Source organism: Dromaius novaehollandiae, chromosome 8 (assembly GCF_036370855.1).
Source record: "Dromaius novaehollandiae isolate bDroNov1 chromosome 8, bDroNov1.hap1, whole genome shotgun sequence".
Classification (NCBI taxonomy): Eukaryota; Metazoa; Chordata; class Aves; order Casuariiformes; family Dromaiidae; genus Dromaius; species Dromaius novaehollandiae.
This window is the reverse complement of record NC_088105.1, coordinates 35,151,030-35,172,762: the sequence shown is the minus strand read 5'-3', so window position 1 is coordinate 35,172,762 and position 21,733 is coordinate 35,151,030. Positions and strand designations below refer to the sequence as shown.

General features: G+C 37.7%; 1 protein-coding gene and 1 long non-coding RNA gene across 2 annotated transcripts in view; both read left to right on the top strand.

Moving 5' to 3' along the window:
• Window positions 1-21,733, top strand: part of FAF1 (Fas associated factor 1) — a 177,499-nt gene that overhangs the window by 7,111 nt on the left and 148,655 nt on the right. The window contains exon 2 of the mRNA XM_064516191.1: window positions 11,856-11,924. Within this exon, the coding sequence (XP_064372261.1) occupies window positions 11,856-11,924 (69 nt within the window). The remainder of the gene's footprint in view (window positions 1-11,855; window positions 11,925-21,733) is intronic.
• LOC135329054 (uncharacterized) lies at window positions 2,166-6,550 on the top strand. Its single transcript, XR_010390254.1, has 2 exons — window positions 2,166-2,470; window positions 4,317-6,550. It is a non-coding gene; the product is annotated as an uncharacterized LOC135329054 (long non-coding RNA).

The following is a 21,733-nucleotide window of genomic DNA, read 5'->3' as shown; positions in this document are numbered from 1 at the left end:
TAAATTCTCGAATCAGGAATAAGAAACTGGACTAAGAATGGTGTCCATTTAGAAACATGATAGTTTGGATTTTTCCTTGATATTGCACTGTAAGAACACTAACTGTTCATGGAAAAAACAGCTAATTTCTTTTATAGGATGACTAGATATCTGAATAGAAATATTATTTGACATTAATGGAGATGAAAGAGGATACTATGTGATTTGTGTGCATTATAGTCTTGGTGTTGGAACCTAAATAATTTACCGCTTGAGCACTGATTCATCTTTAGAAGGAGGTTTATGGTGTTCTCATTCAATTACCTTGAAAAGACTCTGCACATCACCATAATCATGTCACCATTTCCATCAGCCCATTCATACAGGTATTTGGGTTAGTAGGTTGCTGAAACAGATTGAGAGGTGGTAGCTGTGGAATCCTTTTTTAAATGCCGTGACAACTAATACTGGCTATATTACTAAAAATTTTTTTTTAACTTCTTCAGTGTGATTATAACTACCCCTAGAGGTTAGGATACACTTTCATTGCAAGAAAATGTGAAAATTACTTAGCAAATAGAAGCGAAGATGTCTAGTCAATGTTTCTTGGAAAGCAAGGGTCATTTACAGTAAACACATCTTCTGAGTTCACATTTTTGTATGTAAGGAGGGGTAGAGAAGGAGAGGATGAGAATGGAAGTGAGGTGCTGTGTGTCTTAAGGAGTTTTAAGTGTCATCTTAAAAATCTTGCATTACTGCTGGAAAATCTGAAGAGATTAGATTGCTCCCTCAATACTTGGGCATATGGTTCAGTTACCATTGCATGCCTGACTTTCATGCTTTTTTTTCCTAGTAGGAGTAAGTTTTAATAGCTTATTAGAGGATCTATTTGGCATATCTCTGATAGGATTTTCTATTTTTCCTACTGAGTGCATGAATTTGTGCATTTGTAGGGTAGCCATTTAAATGAGTCCTTTCTTTTAACTAGACTAAAAAGTCTGGGTAAATATGTAATATTTTACTCGTCCCTCATCATTTGGATAAAAGGAAATGACGTGCTCACTGGCTGGATTGATACTTATTAATTAAGCCCATTTTTTAGAGTTGACTAGATTAATGTGCAATTGTAAAAACAAACTACTCATGGAAGAAACCAGAGACCTAATACATGGATTATATGTTATTTGTTCTATCAAAGTAATCATCTGCTGGTCCTCTATGTCTGACTGGTTGAGCAGGTCTTTGTTCTGTGGGAGTAGTAATGATTTCAGAAGATACTTCAATAAAGCTGAAGTTTGTAAGAGATGTTTTTAAACTAAACTAGAATATGTTAGTCCTTCAGGGTTATTTTATATAGATTTCGTATTTTACCTATGGCAGGAAACAATTTGTAAAGACAAGAGCTCTGAAGCTGAGTCATCTCTATTATTTTTTTTTAAAGGTCAGGTTGTTTGTGTGAGCAAATGTCAAAGCTGCCGTATCAGCTCAGATCAAGGAGCCAGTTTGCCTAGTGTCTGATCTCCAGCAGCAGCTAGTAGCCGAGCCTTAGGAAAGAACTGTAAGAAATGGGAACTGAATGGATTAACCCATCCTTGTTTCTGAAAGTCAACACTTTAAGAATCTGATGCTGGAATTTGTTGTAAGACTTCGGAAAATAAACTGTGTCAGTTTGAGTAGGTCTTGAGTTCTTCAGCTGACTGATATTTTCATAGGAGTGAATAGCTTTGTGATGTGTGAGTCTGCTCTATGAAAGCAGCGTTGCCTTTTCCTCAGTACATTATATGTATTCATGTATATACTAATTTATATACTTTATTAGAATTTCTACTAATTCTCATGGTACAGAAATCAAACTTGTCTGGAAAGGCAGGCAGGTTTAGTAGTCCAGAGAACTAATTAATGGGCACTAATTTTTGTTTTGTTTTGCTTTTTAATACCAAGAGCAGTGCTCAAACTGATTGTAGTGCAGAGAACATGTGGCTTAAATACTTGAATCATGTCTTGGCTCAGCTCATGGACGACTTAAGGATGTGCCTTCGTGGTATTCTGGAGGCAGAATTTGCTCCAGAGTCTTGAGAGTGTCCAGAGTGGGCTGGAAACCATCTGAAAGTGGTGAGTGTGGTGGCAAGTTAGCTAGCTCTGCTAAGAAGTGGTTAGAGCTTCGCACTGCTGGTTTAGACTTTGTACCCTGCTTGCTTTGTTCATAAGGCTTTCAGTCATCTCAGAGCATGGGCAAAGTCCACTCTCATCTGCTTGCAGACTAGTGGGTAGAAATACCTTGTGTGACCTTCAAAAGTACTGTTATTTATTTTGTTGTTCCCTGATCCTTCTGTAAAATGGAGCTAATGCTTCCTGGAGAGTTTTGTTTAAGGTGGTGTTCAGATAGTACAGTGATGAAGCTTGTAAATGGTTGGGGGTGGGAGCTGAAATGCGCTGGGCAAAATTTTAGCCGAGCATGTGTACCTAAACCCTTCTGAGATTTCTGATACTGGTAAGTGTACTAATTTGTTCTTGTTAAATGAACAGCTGGTGAGTCTGCTTAATTGTTACCAGATGGTCTTCTGAGTTATGTAAAAACAGAGAAGCATTCTTATCTCTTTGTTTCAGTGCTTGCAGTAGGTGACCTTTCAGTTTGTGTCTCAGTTGATATGCCTGGATTTTTTTTTTTAGTGTTTGTCTAAAACAGAAAGAAGTAAAAGTAAATTTATTAACCACAGATGAGTCAAAATAAGAATAGTTTTACTACATCAGTAGGGTGATTGCAAGGTTGGAATGACAGGAGGTAGCAAAGAGGAGCCCATATGTAGCTGGTGCTGCAGTCAGCGAAGGTTGTCCTGAGGCTGATGGGACTCTGGGATGAGAGGTGCCAAGGTACCAAAAATTCTTGATTTTGAGTGTCTGAATATACTGAATCTCTTTTTGGTCAAGAGAGGAGTTATATATACATGGAACCTAAATCTGGTAATAGTTGCATGCTGGGGTGCATTAGTAAGAGCTTATCCAGGAAACTGAGGAATTAATTTTCTGTTTTATTTGGTGGATCTAATTGCTCCCTCAATTATGTAATAGGTGACAATAGACAGGATGGGGTCAAATGTTTCTCAGAGGTGCACAGTGAAAGGACAAGAAGCAATGGATACAGGTTACAGCAAGGCAGGTTATATGATGTATTTATATTTATATAATTTACATAAATATATTATTTAGAGATAACAAAAAGATTCATCCCAGTGAAGGTGGTCAAACACTGGAAGAAGCTGCCCAGAGAGGTTCTAGACTGTCTTTGGAGATCTTCAGCTTCCCATCAGGTTCTGAGTTGTGTCTGTGAACTGAGCTGTCTTGCTGTAATTGAAGGAACAAATAAAACTGCAAACTAAATTTTGGTTATATTGGAGGAGAAGTATGTAAGGTGATAGCCTGTGAAATATAAGCAATATCCTCTGTGTTATTAAAAATGGCTTTGAGTTATTCAAGCTGCTGACCTCAAAACAGATTTCTGCTAGGCTTCTGAACAGTTTTATGGTCTGTACTCAAAAAGAGTTTTTCATGCTCTTGGTCTTGCCTGTCTTTTGATGAGTGAGTTACCGAAGGGATAGTGAATCCATTTTAACAACATTTGTTCTCTGCAAGTGTTTTCAATTTCTGTTTAAAACTTCTATATCATTATGGAATAGAGATAGCTCCAGTTGCATTGCTATATCTAGTAATAAAACTTATCAGGTAACTTTAAAACTAAACATGTCATAAAATACTGCTTGTGCAGTTGTGGTGAATGAAGATGCATTACGCTGGCTTCCCAAGGTCTTGCTGAGAGATCCCAAGGAATGAAAGCTTCTCTTCACAGCTGTTCTCACCTGTTGAATCTTGTAGTGCCTTAACGTTTTTTTTTCTTTGGATACTGTAGTTTTATATTAATATTAAAAAGATGCCCTGAGCTACAGTGGAAACAAAATGCTGACGACTGAAAGCTCTTTCCGCTTTTTCATCCAGCACAGGAGAGTCTGTATCAGCTGTTTCAGTATTTGAGGAATAGGCATCAGATTGAATGACAGTAGCTTAATCTTATTCTGAGACAGATGGATGTGATGTTAGTGTGAGGAGAAAGTCTATAGTTGACAACTGTTATGATTCTGCCCTGCAGATCAGATGTCCACGTTTATTGCCGCTCTGGGTACTTGAAGCTATGGCTCCAATTTTTTTCTTTTTATTTAATGGACTGAGCGTGGTACCTGTATTTCCATCTCTCCTGGATTACTGCAGGAGGTTCTAACTGAGGATGTTAACTGCAAAGTGCCTGTGGAAACTAGTCAGGTACAAATGAGCTTTTTTTTTTCCAGTTGACCCCTGCAGGAGAGGGAGCAATGCACTGTGGACTTCAGTGACATCTATCCACATGGTTTTCATGGACCGGAACCTGTTCTGCAAAATCCTTCTAGGCTAAATCCCAGCTTGGTTTAGCTTAGAGATGTTCCCTGTGTTGAGGAAAATGTAGGTATTGTTGGTAGTCAAAGGCAATACAGAATTGCTCAACAAAATTGTTGTGAGAGGCAGTCCTTGAAGTATCCTTCAGCTAGATCCAACTACTGGCTGATAGGCTGAATCTGATCTTCTGGATACTTCTGAGCTGCTGCATTTTGCCTTTTTGGGAAGGGGAATGGTGCTGCAGGTGAGATCTGACTAGCAAATTCTGCCCAGCTGCCAAATACCATCTGCTCCCAGCTTCTGTGCAACAACTGCCACCCGCTCTCCAGCAGGGCAACGGGAGCCTGTCTCGGTATTTGAGTCAGCAACAGCTGTTTGTTGCTTTCTCAGCTTCTGCAGGAGAAGTAACAGCCCGCTCCTCTGTGTCACACGCAGCAGTTGTCCTGTCCAGCTTCCCTGCGTAACAACTGCCTGGATCTCTGCGGCAGGTGTGGGAGGGAGCGTTTTAACGGCAACTGCTGCCAGATGGGGAAGTCAGCTGCTTTCCTGTGATGTGGAGGTAGGCTGAAGCCTTTGCTATTGGGCTGGGGGTCACAGAGGGTCTCAAACCCCAAATCCAGCTGTTACGGCTGCCACGGTCAGACCACCCTGCGAGTCATTTAGAAGAGCAAGTCTACCATCCTGCACTACAGCTCTCTGGAAGCACCTCCTAGGTTCATCTTGAATGTCTTGAATTCTGTCTGCCCTGCAGCTCTTCTTCTATGGAATTATTTCCTCAATAGCTAATTACTGTTTCTGTATAACAGTGATAAAGGTTACTGTGTCAATTAAATAAAAAGACCTCTAATGGATAGATGTAAGACTTTCCAAGGGTAAGCTCCCCAACAGTATCTGACTAGGGTGTTGGTTAATCTGTAAAGCTATGAAAAAAAAAATTGAAGAGCTCTGAAATCTCACTGTATGCAAATCTAAATCTGGATGATGTGTACACTTAGCTGGCCTGAAAAAGCAGGAAGCTAGGAAAATTATTTTAACATTCCGTAATTTTATCTTTGGAATCTGATCTTATGCAGTCAGTTCAGTCCAAGAGTTCACTCATCCTCGCATTCATTTTCCTCTTGTGTGGTCTGAAAAACGCAGAAGAGACTGTACAGTCTTTAGAGAAAGTGCTGTTGCTGCTGTGAAGTGCAAAACATTATCTTGTATTTAGAGAAAATCCAGAGAGAAGTAAGAAAAGGAACTCCTACCTTTTCTTGCCCTTTGTCCTTCAAAAAATTCTTTGGTTTCTTTTTGATGTGTGAAGGTGATTTGCAAACCAGTAAGCCTTTAAGGTTTTGCCTTTACTGTGGTGATTTGTTTGTTTAAGTGTGATGACTGAGATGAATGTGATGTGCTGGTTATTGCTTAAATCAAGAGTTAGGAGTGTACTAGAAAGAATTTTCTTCTAAAATATTTAAGGCCTTCTAGTAAATAGGTAAATCACTCAACTCTGCAATTCAAAAAAGCCTTCTCAGTTAGTATCACCTTACTTGCTTAGTGAAAAAGATGTGTCTGTTTCTTCAGAGCTCATCTACTTTCCTATATTTTGAAGGATTTTTCTGTTTCTGCAAAATGAAAATTTTTTCAGGTGTTGGGGAGGTTATTTCTTGCCTGGGTACAATGGAAGACATAAAAATGAGCAAAATACCATGCTTTCATATATCTTTCATGTATCTTAAAGAAGCAGCCCCCCTGGTTTTCAGTATGCCTTCCTAAAGAAGCAAAGTATATATGATTATGGTGCCCCTTTCTGCTCACCGATGGCTTTTGAACTGGTGGACTCATACCAACTACATTCTAAATTGTACGAAAGTAGAGCCAGGTAACGTGGAAAGAAGTCCATTAAGAAAGAAGCCCTTATAAGTATTCCAGCCATAGGAAAAGCTTAAATCAGTTGCAATTAGGGGTGAGACACAAACCCCTCGCAAACCAGGCTTTATTAGTTTTGTTGCTCATAGAACCTACTTGTTTCCCATGTGGGTTTCCCTAGAGAAAATGGGGGCCTGAGTAGACCAGGTGGCTGTGCAACTACTGTACTGCTCCAGAAGTCTTTGACAGACCTGGAGCTAAATGCTTACTTTCTTGGAGGAAGTAAACGAGGTGCAAACTACACCTGTGTGTGTGTGTTTGTCTTGTATGATATACACTTAAAAACAATCAAAACGTTTATTTCCTTTTATTATTTTATTTGTTTAGACCAGTGATGGATCATGATTTGAGGCGGGGATTTGTACGTGACAATTTATAGTATCTGAATCAGTTCTGCTTCCTGTTGAAATATTATTCTGAAGTCTTAGTCTGCTACAACTATGACATTAACAGCATATTGAGGAAAATCTTAAACGAAATGTCTGTTTTGTTGCTACATCGATAGGTAATGTTCATCCATTCATTACTGTTGTTCAGAAATCTTTTGTTGACTATTTTTGCTAGTTGTCAAAAAGTGACTGTAAAAATGGTGCAAGGTTAACAAAACTGCTTTCCCTGCATATTAAAAATCTTAGTTCACAGCTATCCATTCCTGTTACCCTGATGGGCCTGCATTGCTAAGAGGGAATGAGTAGAATTCTATTTTAGATTGTAAATCACCAACAAAATGACTTATGAAGGATGCAGATATACAAATGAATGTTTGCTTAATTACCCTGCATCTGCTGGGATGAGGTTACTCCTTTCACTGTGTGCTCTTATGCTAAGCTGAGCTGAATTGGTTGATAAGGGCTAAGAGGGCATATGGACAGTTGCAAGTCAGCTGGACTGCACAGGTGATGTGGAAGAGCTGGGCAACTAAAACCTGCATTTGAGCCCTGAATTCTGGGTACCTTCTCCTCATCTGTCATCTGTACAGCCCAGAATTAAGAACAACACTTTATTGTGAAATTCTTGTTGGATGAGGCATGCACAATTTTTGAACAAGGTCAATTTTTAGAAAGGTCATGTAGAGCTCATGGGGCTGATAAATTACAAAGAGTAACTTTTTATTTCTATGATAACCAGATTTTAGGTGTATTCACTTAATTGTAAATAGAACCTCAAGCTGTCACTCTTGCAAAGCCTTTTCAGAGTAAAAATGTATTCTGCAGAGTTGTCAATATCTCATCAGTTCCTCAGAATGTAGTTAGACTTTCAAGTGCTGAACATCTAGGGTTTTCCACTGAAGAAACTGTTTAAACAAAAACCTGTGATAGGGAACTTTTTTTTGGTAATGAATTAGCAAGTCCTTTATAGACTTATGACTTAAGACAATCCAGTTGTTTACATACTATGCTCACTTTAGAAAACACTCATTGTAAATAATACATTTTTAATAGTTTTCTTCAAATTGTAAAGAGTTTTTACAATTTTGTATGAGTATTTACTGTGGTTATTTAATATATCAGTAGATGACATAAATTCAGATATTATAGCAAATAATCCTACTTTAAAAATGAATTTAAACTACAAATGGTGTAATTATTGTATATGTATTTTCTCTCATTCTTGTTTCTTTTCCCTGTGGTAGTGCTCATGAGCTTTGTTTCTGCTTTATAATGGAAACAGTTCAAGCAGGGAGTCTAGATATTTGCTGGCTTGCTTGTGTGTGTCAGGAAGCACACCACAGAATCACAGAATGGTTGAGATTGGAAGGGACCTCTGGAGATCATCTAGTCCAACCTCCCTGCTCAAGCAGGGTCACCTGGAGCATGTTACTCAGTCTTGCATCCAGATGGCTTTTGAATATCTCCAAGGGAGGACACTCCACAACCTCTCTGGGCAACCTGTTCCAGTGCTCAGTCACCCTCACAGTAAAGAAGTCTTTTCTTCCTGTTCAGACAGAATTTCCTGCGTTTCAGTTTGTGCCTGTTGCCTCTCGTCCAAATGCTGGGTGCTACTGAGAAGAGTCTGACCCTATCCTCTTTACACCCTCCCTTCAGATACTTACACGCATTGATAAGATCCCCTTTCAGCCTTCTCCTCTCCAGGCTGAACAGTCCCAGCTCTCTCAGCCTTTCCTCATAGGAGAGGTGCTCCAGTCCCTTGATCATCTTAGTAGCCCTTCACTGGACTCGCTCCAGTAGCTCCATGTCTCTCTTGTGTTGGGGAGCCCAGAACTGGACACAGTACTCCAGATGTGGCCTCACTAGGACCAAGCAGAAGGGGAGGATTACCTCCGTCGAGCTGCTGGCAATGCCCTTCCTAACGCACCCCAGGATACCATTGGCCTTCTTGGCCACAAGGGCACATTGCTGGCTCACGGTCAACTTGTTGGCACCAGGACCCCCAGGTCCTTCTCAGAAGAGTTGCTTTCCAGCAGGTCAGCCCCATACTGATCATTAGTACTGTACTCTTTATCTACATCTGCTTTCTAACTTCAGTGATAACCGATTCCTTCCCAGATATAACTTTTTACCTTACACCTTTTTTTCCTACTTTTTTGTTTGTTTGTTTTAGTCACTGTGAGAAGCTGCCCTGGGAGGATACATATATACAGCTTCTGATCTGTTCACTGTACTTCCTTCATCTTAATGTCTCATGAGGCCTCCTGTTCGAAGTAAGCAGGCTAAACAACAGGAATCTTAAATAAAATATGTCTTTGAGCAATACCTAGGAAACTGCCTCTTCTGGCCAAGCAAGGGTTTATAGGCCTTTTGGGTTGTTTTAGCAACCGCCTTCCAGCTTGAAAGACTCCCCAAATGATACCTTAGAAGAAAACTGTATTAGTTCTTACCTTGTACTGGAGTTCAGGGGAGTGAGCTAGCAGGCTTAGGCAAGTCTGCCAATTCTACTGGATCCTGATGTGTAGCTTTTCTCAAAGAGAAACTTTCACATCTTTGCTTCTCTCCCATATCTCCTAGAGGAACATCTTCTGTGCTTTGTCTTCTCAAGGTCACTCTTGGGGTTCTTCGTAGCCTTTCCTTGTCACTTGATAGAACTGTGTGAGCAAGGAAGTAGACTATGAGCTTTCTAAAATCTGTTTCAGTATAAATTCCACAAGAGGAATTGTCTCATCTACCCATTGTCTTGGGAAAGGCCGGATAACATAACATCTGCATCATTCCTGGCAAGAAACCCTTGGGAAAAGAATCAAGACACAAGTAGTGATAGATATTCAGGCTCTTCCTGATCATAGAACACTTATCATAAACAACAAAAAGCCAAGAGATGCTTTCGAATGTAAGCTGTGTGTTTTTCATGGTAAGGAAAAAGGACAAGTTGTTTTAATGTAAATGAACAGAACCATAAAGAGAGCAAAGTTCAGTGACACCTGCTTCCAGCAGATTATGAATATTCAAAATCAGTAGATATGAGCAGCCGTAGTAGGAGTCTGTCTGCATCTGGGGCTTAATAAACTTTGTGGTTGCAGAATTAATTTGGTTCCTGAATTTCACCCTGAAAAATTGGCCTAATTTTTTAATGTAATCTAGAAGAGACAGTCTTCAAAATGCTGTCCTGAGCAAAGGCGAAAGTAGAAGAAGCCATGCTTTCAAGCACAGTCTCTCTGTCTGTATGTCTGCTTGTCAAAGCCACCATTTCCATTTCTGGTTTATGATAGACTGAATCCTACTGTAACTTCAGAAATGACAATCTCATCCTCTGCACTCCTCAATCTTTCCTGCCATAAGTATATAAGCTTTTGATTTGCTAGGGAGTGCTTTAAAGTATTGTCTCACTTTTGCCTTCAGAAGCAACTGCCCAAAATAAATAATGGAAGAGAAGGCAAAGTGATATCTCTAAAGAAAAATGAACATAATCTCCTTTACCTCTTTTTAACACTCCAGATGCAAAGTGGGTGAGACTCAATATGAACACAGCATGCTGGGCAAAGGAAGAAATTTTGCTGTGGTCCAGAGAGAATCAGTGTGGCCACGACAGCCTTATGGGCCAACAGCTGCCTACCGTCCATGGGCAAAATCTCCGAAGTGTCTTCTTGTGGTTACTCATTGTCCTCCAGACCAGTGTATTTTGTCTAGATGTAGCGCACGTAATGCTTCATAAGTGTGGAAAACTTCAGCGTAGAGTTTAGGAAGAGGGAATTGACTTTGAAGTTCTTTACAATTTCCTTTTTTACTTTGTTTCTTACATTTGTTGTTGTAAATTGGGAGAAAAATCAAGAGCTATAGTGGAAAATGTGTGACCTGTCATCTATTTTATTTCTTGGGGGGCTAAAAAGTATGTCTGTTTCGGTCTCTTCCCCTCTCCCCCCTTTTTCTCCTCTATAACATGAAGGAAAAACACAACTAAATATCTTTTGGGGTTGAGGAAAACTTATCTGTTTGCTGCTATCTAGCTCTGTGTTATTACTGTTAAAAAGTTTGATGGCTTTTATGTAGTTTTATATAAACTAAACTTTCTTTTTATATAGCTTTGTGGTGGAACAAAAGGAATATGATCATGCTTCAGATCTTGTAAAAGTCTGAACTCGTATCATGTGTTTGAATACAGAGCATAGCTTTGACTGAGGCCAAAGGTCGGTTCCAGAAAGAAACTTAACTGCATCCATTTTTCCCGTCTGGTGAGATGTATCTGATATCCTTCAAGGCCAGTGGTAGCAACCAAGTGGCAAAATGAGGAGCAATGCTCTGCCTGTTGAAGTTGAATAGTTGAAAAGGTAGGGATATCAGAAGAAGCGAGCAGGATGCTGGATCAAGGTTTCAGTTGAGTAGGGGTGCTCTTGTGCAGCTGGAATTAATCTAAATTCACAAGAGCATTTTGTTGGGTGTTATCACTACTTTAAAAAAGGTCTTGTGTTGGATTTCTTAAACTGGGTAAAGGCAAAGCATAGGCCTAGAGCAGTGTGCAAACGTTTGATCTAAAAGGAAAACACTTTAAACGATTCGTTATATAGTCTTTTCTTTAAATAGTTTTACAAAGGTGCTCCTTTGTGTTCGCAGTAGTCGGTCGGCACTCACATGGATCAGAAAGCCATGCTTGTCCTCTTCTTCGCCTCTTATACTGCCCTGTGTAACACCTGGAGGGAGTGTAGAGGTGTAAGATGGTGGTGGAAGCAGTAGGGTTTCTTTAGAAGTGTTTCTCATTTTCCAAATAATATTTCAGCTATCTCAAACTTAGCATTTTAAGTATTTAAGTGGTCCCTTTCAAGGTAGCATGAGTGTTTCTTAATTTTGAATGTGGAATTCTCAAAAAAACCTTTGTGGGACAACCCTATTGTCTCAATTTTACAGAGAAGTACTTTGTCTTTCTTCCGAAGTGCCTTCCTCAAGGTTTCACAAAAATTCTCTGGTGGAATAGCACATTGTATCCAGGAGTCTGATGTTTAAAATTGGAAATCCGACTTATGGCTTACCCTCTTCTAACAAAAATGAAAGACCTATACCTTTCCTGTCATGCTGCTGGAATTAATTAAATTTTAAGCATTAATATTCTGATTTAGATCAATGCTTTTAATTCTGTTTATTGCTTCTTTTTCTTTTCAGGCATGTACTGGTATTGAAAATATCGATGAAGCTATAACGTTGCTTGAACAAAATAACTGGGATTTAGTGGTAAGTATTCTAAGAAAATGACTTCATAGATCAGCTTCATATAACAGTGACGGGCCATCTTGCTGAGACAGCTGTTTTCTTAATTTCAAATTTGGGTGCGTCTTATGGCTGGGACAAGCAAGTTATGTGCGAACTCTTCCTTATCTGTTAAAGCCTCATTGCCAAGTAACGTAGTGCTGAGTTGTATATACTCTGCTATAGTCTGATTCTCTTCATGCCTTTTTGATTTAAAGGGAAAGAAACAAATCAATGTTCCATACTGTGTTTAATTTCCTTTTCAGTTAGTTCTATGCATAGTTTCGTAATTAGAGTAATTAAGGGAAACATTTTTAAAAGACATTTTGTGTCTATACAAATTTTTGAGGATTTTGGTGCCTGTGGAATAAATGAGATGTAAACCACTTTCTTCAATCTTTGTTGTGTTTATCTTGTTTATAACAAGGCTCCATGTGCAGACCTGTGGTGGGAAAGCAAGGTAACAAACAAAACAGCCTTATTCGTATTAAGTAGAACTCTCTGCCTTGGATCATCACGATGAATTAAGAAACCATTAATCCATTTTCTTAAGGAGTAAAAGAAAAAAACAAACAAACAAAAAAAAAAACACCACCACCAACGAAAAAACACAAAAAACCCCCCAACCAAGTCCTCTTGTAAACTTTAATACCTTTGACTTCCTCCTCCTTTTTTCTTTTCCAAATGACTGACTCTGCATCAATTGAAATAATCAGGAACTTATTAAGAAAAAAAAAAAATTAAGGTGGTCCAAAATGACTCTGCATACAATTTCAACTATCTGCCATGTTGTGCTTCCAGATTACTGATTAGTTGTCTCCATTTTAATTATTAAAAACTGAATATCACAGAAGTAGTGGGTTTTTAACCTGAGTTTGTTGGAATAAATATTGTATTTCTTTTAAGACATAAAGATGAATGTGAAGTGACCTTAAAAAATTGTAATATTGTAATAATTTGTAAACGAACACTGTGTACTTCAAATTGTGCTTGAAATTTTGTGTTTAAGATGAATGTTGACCAAAGTATGCCAAGTCTTTATTTTGCAACATGTCACAATATGAGCAAGAATGAGACAAGGAGCAAAAGGTAGTACATAGCATCTATGTCTTCAAGCAGAGAAACCCAAATGTGCATTGACAGATTGTTACAATTTTAAAAACATCTTTTGTCATAGTAGATTGTTGTGACATAGTGTCTGTTGTTTTGGAAGTTAGTGTTCGTTTCATTCACGTATGTGAAGGCAAGGAATACTCTTATGTATTCTCTTCAGATTGTAAGGTGCTCAATACAAAGCATTAAATCGTTTCGATGTGGTATAGGGGATTTGTAAATTGTAAAACATGCTCTACAATAAATGCTCACAAAAGAAGTTGACTGAGAGAACTGTGAGAAAGAATAGCAAGAACAGCTAAGGAGATTTGTCTTTAATATTGATTTTTTTTGAGACTGCAGAATGAGCAGAACAAAAGAATAAAGTATTTGAAGCTATGAGAACTAAAAAAATAATATAAAAGTAGAATATAGTGGGAAAAGGAGTACTGACCCAAAATGTGAGCTTGAAAGAGGCATATATAAGAAAACAAAGAAAATTGGGGATATAGGAGGTACTTCAGGAGAGCACATGGTTCTTGAAACTATATAGAAAATGAATGAGGGGCGTATCTATGAAAAGGAAATGTTAAGTTGTAGAAGAATAAATAAATCAAGGAGAGTAGAAGTGAAAAAGATGCCCTGTGATTCTGACGTGAATAGGACACTGGCTGCTTTTTATTAAGAGCAGTCTTGTGGAGACAAAAAAAATGAGTGAAAACCAAATTACGCTGATCTAATAGATAATTTAGAAGCAAAAGAGTGAAGGAGAAGGAGAGAAGACAAAAGAAATCTGAAGGCAGAATGTAAGAAAAGGAGTCAGTAGCTTGAGAGAGAATCAAATAACTCATTGTTAGTCAGGGATTTTAGCATTTCAAAAGTCAAAATAGCACATGGAAGAAAGAAATGTAGAGGTGTTTTTTCCTTAAAAAATTGTAAAATAAAATTGTAATGTAGGAATTATTCTCCGTCTGTGGTCTTTTTTCGGAGAGGCTTATTTCATAGGTCCTTTTTTCTTTTCTTTTCTTTCTTTCTTTTATTTTTTTTTCCTCCTTTAATTCAGTAGTCAAGTAAAGGTTCAATGCCAAGAAATTGGGGGGGAGGTAAGGCTTGATTTACATTGAACCAAAATGTCTTGGAGTATTTTAACTGAGATAGTACCAAGCAAAAGGACTTTTTTTCATTTTTTCATCTAAGTGTTTCATTCAAACTCCAAAGAAAACATTTCATTTTTCGACTTTGTAAGGAAAACAAATAAAGTGTGTACGACTTGATTCACAAATCATGAAGAAGGTAGTGATGATTTTGGTAATGGTTCCTCTATCATCCTTTGACCACCAATATGTTAGGTAAATGGGCACATGAACATGACTGTCTTCTCTTATTTCACTTTTAGTTTTGTCAGTTGATTTCAAGCATAAAGCTTTTGATAAAGGTGACCTGAATGCATAGGTTGGGGACGGTCAGTATTTTTGTGACAAATTTATCATTTTCTAAAAAGAATTCAGCCCATTCTCTCTGTGGTTTTGCTGAAGGAAAATGTGCCACCCTGTCATATAGTTGTGTTTTATTTAATGTGGATTCCCTTTTTTAAACGTGGATTTTTGTTTTTTAAGTAAATTCAGAGCTCTGTATTTGATCAGGAAAGCTTAGTGAGACATTTGGGGAAATACTAAATAGAAAGCCAAGCGTGTCCTGTTAGGTTGTCAACGTAAGTTCAGGGACACTTCTGCAGTGTTGGGGCGGGGGGGAAAGAAGAAGAAGAAGAAGAAAAAGCAAGCAAGCATAAGCTAAGGAACTTCTTGTCTCAGAACAGATTGCTTTCTTGCTCTTCATTTAGGCTGTCTGTATCTCAGTTCCATTTTACTGTTTGGAAAATAGTCGTGAACTATGCGTGGCTATGTTAGGAAACCAGGTTGAATACTCCCATGAGCACCTGTTTCTTCTTGAATTCTGTGCGGCTGTTCTCAAGGGAGTTGTTATTTCTCTGGGACTTCAGCCAAAACAACAGCGAACAAGTAGTCCTGGTGAGGTTGAAAGCAGAAGGATCCCAAAACAAAAATAATGAAGTACTTATTAATATAGGTCACGAAAAAACGTACAAGAACAAGTACAAGAAGGTCAAGAAAGATTGTGTGAAGGCAACAGAGGTTATATACTTTACAAAGCAAGTGAAAGAAATCCTAATTTCCTCAAAATAGAGAAAGCTACCTCTATTTTAGTTTCTATGTTGATTACTACTAGTATCCATATATAAATATATAAAAGATAACTTCAGAAGTTAAAAAATTAGTGTATGAGATTAAATCTTCCTAGTAGAGACATTCTGGTTCATCTGTTTTTTGTCTTGAATTTGAATTTTGCATAGGTGTATGAGCTAAAGATTTTTTTTTAAAATGTCAATCACTGTGGCTAGTAGTTTCTCTTTCAGACAGGTTCTGCACCTTTGAATTACTCCCCACCTCCTAAATAGCCTAAGCATGTGTATGTGTGTATGCAATGTCCCTCTCTTTTTCTAATGTCATACTGTAAGGCTTATGTTTTCATGTAGATTTTTTTGAGGATTTATGTTTGCCCTGATGCGATATTCCTACATCTTATTTTCTGCACACTCCTCTTTTAATTTTTTTAATCCCCCCCTCCCCCCGCCCTGTTAGTAGGTGTTAATATCAGGAGTTAAAATGTCCCCCAGCGTTTCCTACTATCAGGAATATTATTGCCTGTTACTTCAGTGAGTGTTACTGTGTTTTGTATCTTTTGGACATTGTCTTACCTTTAAACAAAAACACATGAGTGAAGGCTAAGGAACTCCTTTCTTAGTTTAGTTGTTCTAATGGTCATTCATGTTTTTTACTAAAAATACATCTGAATTCTTCCTTCTTTTCAATTTAGAACTGAAACATCAGCTTGCAATTTTTGAATTTTTAAAGTTTCGTTTCCCCCTAAATTAGAAATTTTCACATGTTATGTTTCTGCATCTGCCTATGATACGTAGGCTGATGTAAACTGCTATTGTTTTATCTCCTGCTTGGAGCTAAATAAATCAGATCTAAATCTTTGCTAGCTCTCTGTGTTTTATGGCTTTTAAATCACATCTGTAGCTGTTTGAAGTGATATAGGAAACTGTCCACATAAATGTTTGGTTGCTAGGTCTTCAAGTGCTCAGGATCAAATTGATCAAATTGATCATGAGATTGCTGCAAAGGAATTTACATGAGTAACAGCTTGGTGGGATCATGAAATCTGATCTTGACAATAATTAATTTCCTACTGCTGCATGGGATTTGGACTTTGTGGTGGTCTGCTCTTTCATGTTTGGAACATAATAGCCTAACTGCTATTTATTATGTGCTTATATAGGCTTATTATATGCTATGTGGTGAAATGTTACAGATGTTCTGTGAAATACAGAAAGTCAACAAAGATGATGAGACCAGAGGATATCATTATGTTTAATCTTTATGAAGCTGTACTTCAATAAATGGATCCAACAACTCTCTTAAGCCTACCAGGATTCCTGATATGTTATTTCTAAAATGTAATTTCTTTGAGATTTATTGACTTACAATACTTTTTAACGTCTAAGGAAGCAAACGTTAGGAATTTCTATCACTTTTAAAACTTGATGGTTTCAGGCTTGCCCATTCAAACTATGATCTTCTGCATTTGAAGGTAAGAATGACAATATAAGTGTGTCTTCTTAAGCGATGTGTAAAAACAATAAAATAAAAGTATGAAAAACCCCAAGTCTGTGTCTTTTGAACTGTTTCTGGTGATGGGACATATTTAAAGGAAATGAAAGGAGAATTTAAAGGAAATCTGTGCAGGATGCTCTAATCTACTTCTTGGTTCTATGCAATATGTACCTTCATGTATCTGGGGTTATTACTTGCATGATCTCTTACTCGATTACTTACACGAGCTCTTTACTCTCCTGATATCAAATGCTTACATCTGTGCATAAAACCTAGTCTCCTGTAGCTTTCACAGATTTAATGAAAAACTCTTATCCTTCATTGATAGCTCAAGTTTGTTCTTTATTGGTAATCAGAACAGGATTTCTGACCAGAAAGTGGGATTCATTGTGCTTAGTTTTCTACTTTTTTCAGTTTGACCATTTCTGTTATTTCTTTAGAGTTCACTGGTTTAAAGTCACTTATATTTTGCTTCTTTTCCAGCAGACTGTAATGTAGGTATTGCTTAGCATATTAAACTTTAAGAAGAAAATCAATTTCATCAAAAAAAAGGGATGGGATGGGGTTGTCCCATATTCTCTTCACTATAAACATTGTATGCTTAACTAAAATAACCCACCAAGCGTATTTTTTTCTTAATTTTCAATATATGGTCTTAAAGTGGGCTTTTTCTTTTTTTTTCTTTTTTTTTTTTTTCTCCACAGAATTTTTTGCCTTCCTGCTATATTTAACTTCATTAGTCTGTATTCTGGCAGAGGCTCCAAGCACAGTATAATTTCAATAAAACCAGCAGTTTAGTGCATGTGTAAATGTGATGACTTCTTGTTCCTCTCGCACACAGCTTCCAAGGATCAGCTGACAAAAGTTTTTTCTATACCTTGGAAAGAGAAAATTTTCTATTTTTAACATGTTTCTTTTAAAGCTTCAGCTCTCAACTATTGCTTTTTCTTTTCAATTAAAAACTTATACAGAAGGTTATTTTTACATTTTGCTCTTTAAAAGCCCTTAAAATTGGCATTATTTGTCATTTTTTCAAATATAAATATCCTTTTCATTCATTCATACGTACTTCTGTATGTTACTTCTATGAGATCTTCTCTTTTGGAAAGAAAGAAGTAAAAAAAAAAAAAAAAAAAACTGAACTAAGAAAAATGAGCCACGGATTTACAATTTTTCTTTTCTATTGGTTCTGTTGGAGGTGTCATTTTAGATGGGATTCCCAGACAGAAAATGGTCGGTTGCATCTTTGACAGTTATCAACAATCGTCATTTTTATTTTTGATTGCTTTCTAACCATTAACTTAGTTCTTTTGTTATACTGTATCATAAATCAAGGTGTAAGGTGGTAGCAACTAATACACTAATGAGGACTTTTGTCTTTTTTCCCAACTGATTTGCCCTACAGAAGCTTTGATGTGGTATCTCTTTGTGCATTTTAAATCAGTTTGAATTAGTCTGCCTCCAGAAACGAGGTGATTAATTTAAGTTTGGCACAGAGCCATTTCTTTTCCTTAAATGTGGGACAGTATTGTCATACGTGTAGCAGCTCTCTTGTTTCATCCCAAAGCAGCTCTATGTTGGTGGCAGGCGCCCCAGGACTGCACATCATAGTGACCATGTTCCTCATATTTGCCTCACTGATCTTATACTGGTGACCTGTTGTTTTCTTTACTTCAGAGTTTCATACTGGCTATGCTACACATTTGACAGCCCTCACTGCTGGACTGGTGAGAAGTTTGTGGTGTGCCCGTGTCATTAGGGCTAGACCTGAAGGCTTTTCACGCTCAGGAACATGGGCACATCTGTGTAGTAATAACGTTCTCAGTGTGGGCAAATGAATCAATCATGTCTGCCTGTGGGAAGTAGAGGGTGGGTTTTTTCTTTTTGTTTAATTAAGGAGATTTTCAGCTTTTGTTTCAGATGGCTGTCCTCTCCTGGACCTACGTGTTCTGCTGAATATGTCACAGCCAGCTTGGTTAGGTGATGCTTGCTGTCGCCGAAGTGAGCAGCCTGGACCGCGGCCAAAATGCTGTGCCAGCAGAGCGATGGAGAAGGGAAGCTCTGACTTAGGCAGTGGCAAGTAGATGTTGGAGGTCTCACCTGCTACTGGTGCAAGCATACTAGGCACAGTGCCTGTTCTCCACAAAATACAGGAGACTCGTGTTTCTTAAGTGTCCATCTGCAGCATTAACCTTTACAGTAGGACACAATCCGTTCTGTGTGAACCTTTGTTTTACAAAGAGCTAGAGAAGTCCCTTCTGGAGGTCTATTAATATACTTTCTGTTATACTAAGGATTCTTGCTTGCAAAAAAATCTCTTGATTTCTTATTCTTTTTATTTCCAGCTTTTTTGCAGCTTGCTAAGGGACACTTTTGCACCTTTGAGCAAGCTCAGGTGCCTGCTGTATATTTTGTGCAAGTTTCAGGCAAGTGGGTGGTAGCAAAGTCAACTAGCTAATTCTCAGCAAAATGTGATTATTAAATCCTTTGTTGTCATGTACTTTTGACTGCCTTAATCTCAAGTAAAACAGATGCTTCCTTTTTGTATATTTTATACATTGAGTACCCTGAGAAATATGTGGATCTGTAAGCACTTGTAAGCATAGTATGGCTTTCCACATAGCTGTATGTACATTCATCTTTAAAAAACCTAATACATATGGAGGAAATGGAGATTCTTGCTTTGCAGAATGCAGGATAACAGTGCTTTTTTTGTCACCTGGGTAATATGCTTCCAGGAGGGAAGATTGCCTCCGATAGCAGCAAGGTAGCCTGGTCTTCATGGCCCAATTAAATCCTATCTGCCTTTATTTATTTTATTTTATTTTATTTTTTTCCTGAGACTTAAGGGCACCAATTCACTACTCAGGTGATGTAGAAGTGTTCACTATATTGCCTCTGTAACATTCATTTCATGTGACTTGGCGAGCACAGCTTGCAATTGGTCCTGTTGTGTCTCTATGTCAGCTTTGATCCATTGCCTGCAAGTGGTCTGTTAGGCATCAAGAGTGATCAACAAACCAACTGCAGGTTAAAATAAAATGGAACCAAAGCCAGTGGAAGGTGTCATATACATGCTTTGATATATGCAAGCCAAGAAGCAAACAAAATAAGGGGAGAATAGAAGCAGCAAATGCCTAGCTTGAATGTTTTCAACTTTTGATTGTTTTGAATGAAACCATTATTATATTACATAAAGTTAGTCCTTGGATTCTTCCCCCCATTCCCCCCCCCCTCCAAAAAAAAAGAAAAAAAAGAAAAACCCACCCCTCAGGTGATCTTTGGATTTGTTTTCCTGTTTGGATGACCCCTTGCCTCTTTAAAATGAGGTTGAGAAACACTGCTTGGATCATGTTGACATTGCCAAATCTTGTGATTTTTATAAGGAATCCTATTAAAGTTGTAATCAAAGCCATAGTTGCTGATGCTGTGTAAATATCCAAGAATCTCAAGTTTCACAGTGATCCCCATGTAAAGGAAGAGGCTGGGACAGGGGGCAGTTTCTGGCTTGCCTGTAGAGGAAGATTTGAAAACTGAAATGAGTTCCTTTCTTCATCCAGAGTCTGCCTTCCTCAAATCTTTATTAAAGTCCCATAGGTCTTGATTGGGACTATTCAGGTGCAAAAAACCCTCACAAAATGCTCCTTACCCCAACAAATAATAGTTAAGTCATGAACTAGATTCAGAGAAGCATTTGGCTTTTTTTAGTTTATTCTATCTTCTTTTTTTGGGTCCTAAAGCGGATGAATATGTAAGAAATATGAACTCTGCTTCCCCGCTCCCCAGCAAATTACTATGTCTACTTAATAGGAGGAGGCGTAACCTGAGAAAGATCGTTTTGGAGTTTGGTGAAAACAGGTTTAATTTCTTTAAAATCCTCCTCTGTTGATACATTGTACTTACTTTGCAGAAAAAGTCTTAAAGACCTCAGTGCTTGAGCTTCCATTTTGGAAAGCCAGTTTCATTCTTGTCTTCTATTTCAAAGGCACTACTAAAATTTTAACATTAAAAGTAACATGAAAGTATTACTTGTTTAGTAGGTGACTGTATTTAGGGCTCTTTTTGGTCTACCATGTTTAAACAGGTTGAGGCCAAAGGTTGTGAAGTTTACAACTTCATTGAAAGCATGAATTAGGGTTAAACACTTATTCTTTTGTTTTTCAATTTGAAGGCTGTTTTTTGGGAGGATGAAAAAAATGACTTTTTAAATTTAAATTTAAGGCAGTTATAGCTCCAAGCCTATAGCTCCAAACCCATGTTTTCTTTAGTATGGTTTCATGTATGCTTCGCAGTTTTGTTGATTCGGCAAAAGGGACTATTCTCACGTAACTATTTGGAGGAGGGTATAGGGAGGTCAATATTTTTCTTGCAGGGTAAAACTGGTATAGCATAGGTCCAAAAACTTGAGCAAAGTATCTTCTGAATGAATGCCCTTTCCTTCCTGTTAAATTGTAATAATTCTTCAGGATCTATGAGAAATCTGTATTTTCCACCCATCCATGATTTTAGCAAATGTAACGGTTAACTTGCAATGTTGCAGAAAATTTTCTAGACACACAAATTTTAAACTAAAATGATTTACTTTGATTCATAATTATTGATTTAATTTTTTAAATAGAAAAAGCCTGCTTTATCCACTGGGGGATAACAAAGGGATTGCGATTATGTTTTACGGCTGTGTTTTGTAGCCATGTGGCTGTGATGATGCATATGATATTTAATGTCTGGCTTGAAAGACAGCTGAGTAGTTCTTTAGTTAGGACTTTGCTGTCAACATTGTAAAGTAATGTAAGCAGTGTGTATCCTGTCTAAATGATAGATGGAGTTTAGTTACTTTAAAAAATGAGCTCCCTTATGTTTTTCTTGCACAGCAGTGCATAGTCATCAAACAAGCAATGGGACTAATACATGTAGACTTCTTTTTACAAAAAAAAAAGAGACTATTTCATGTAATAGAGTTGTTTGTGTTCCGAGCATTACAAAAAAGCACCTACCTATGATCACAGC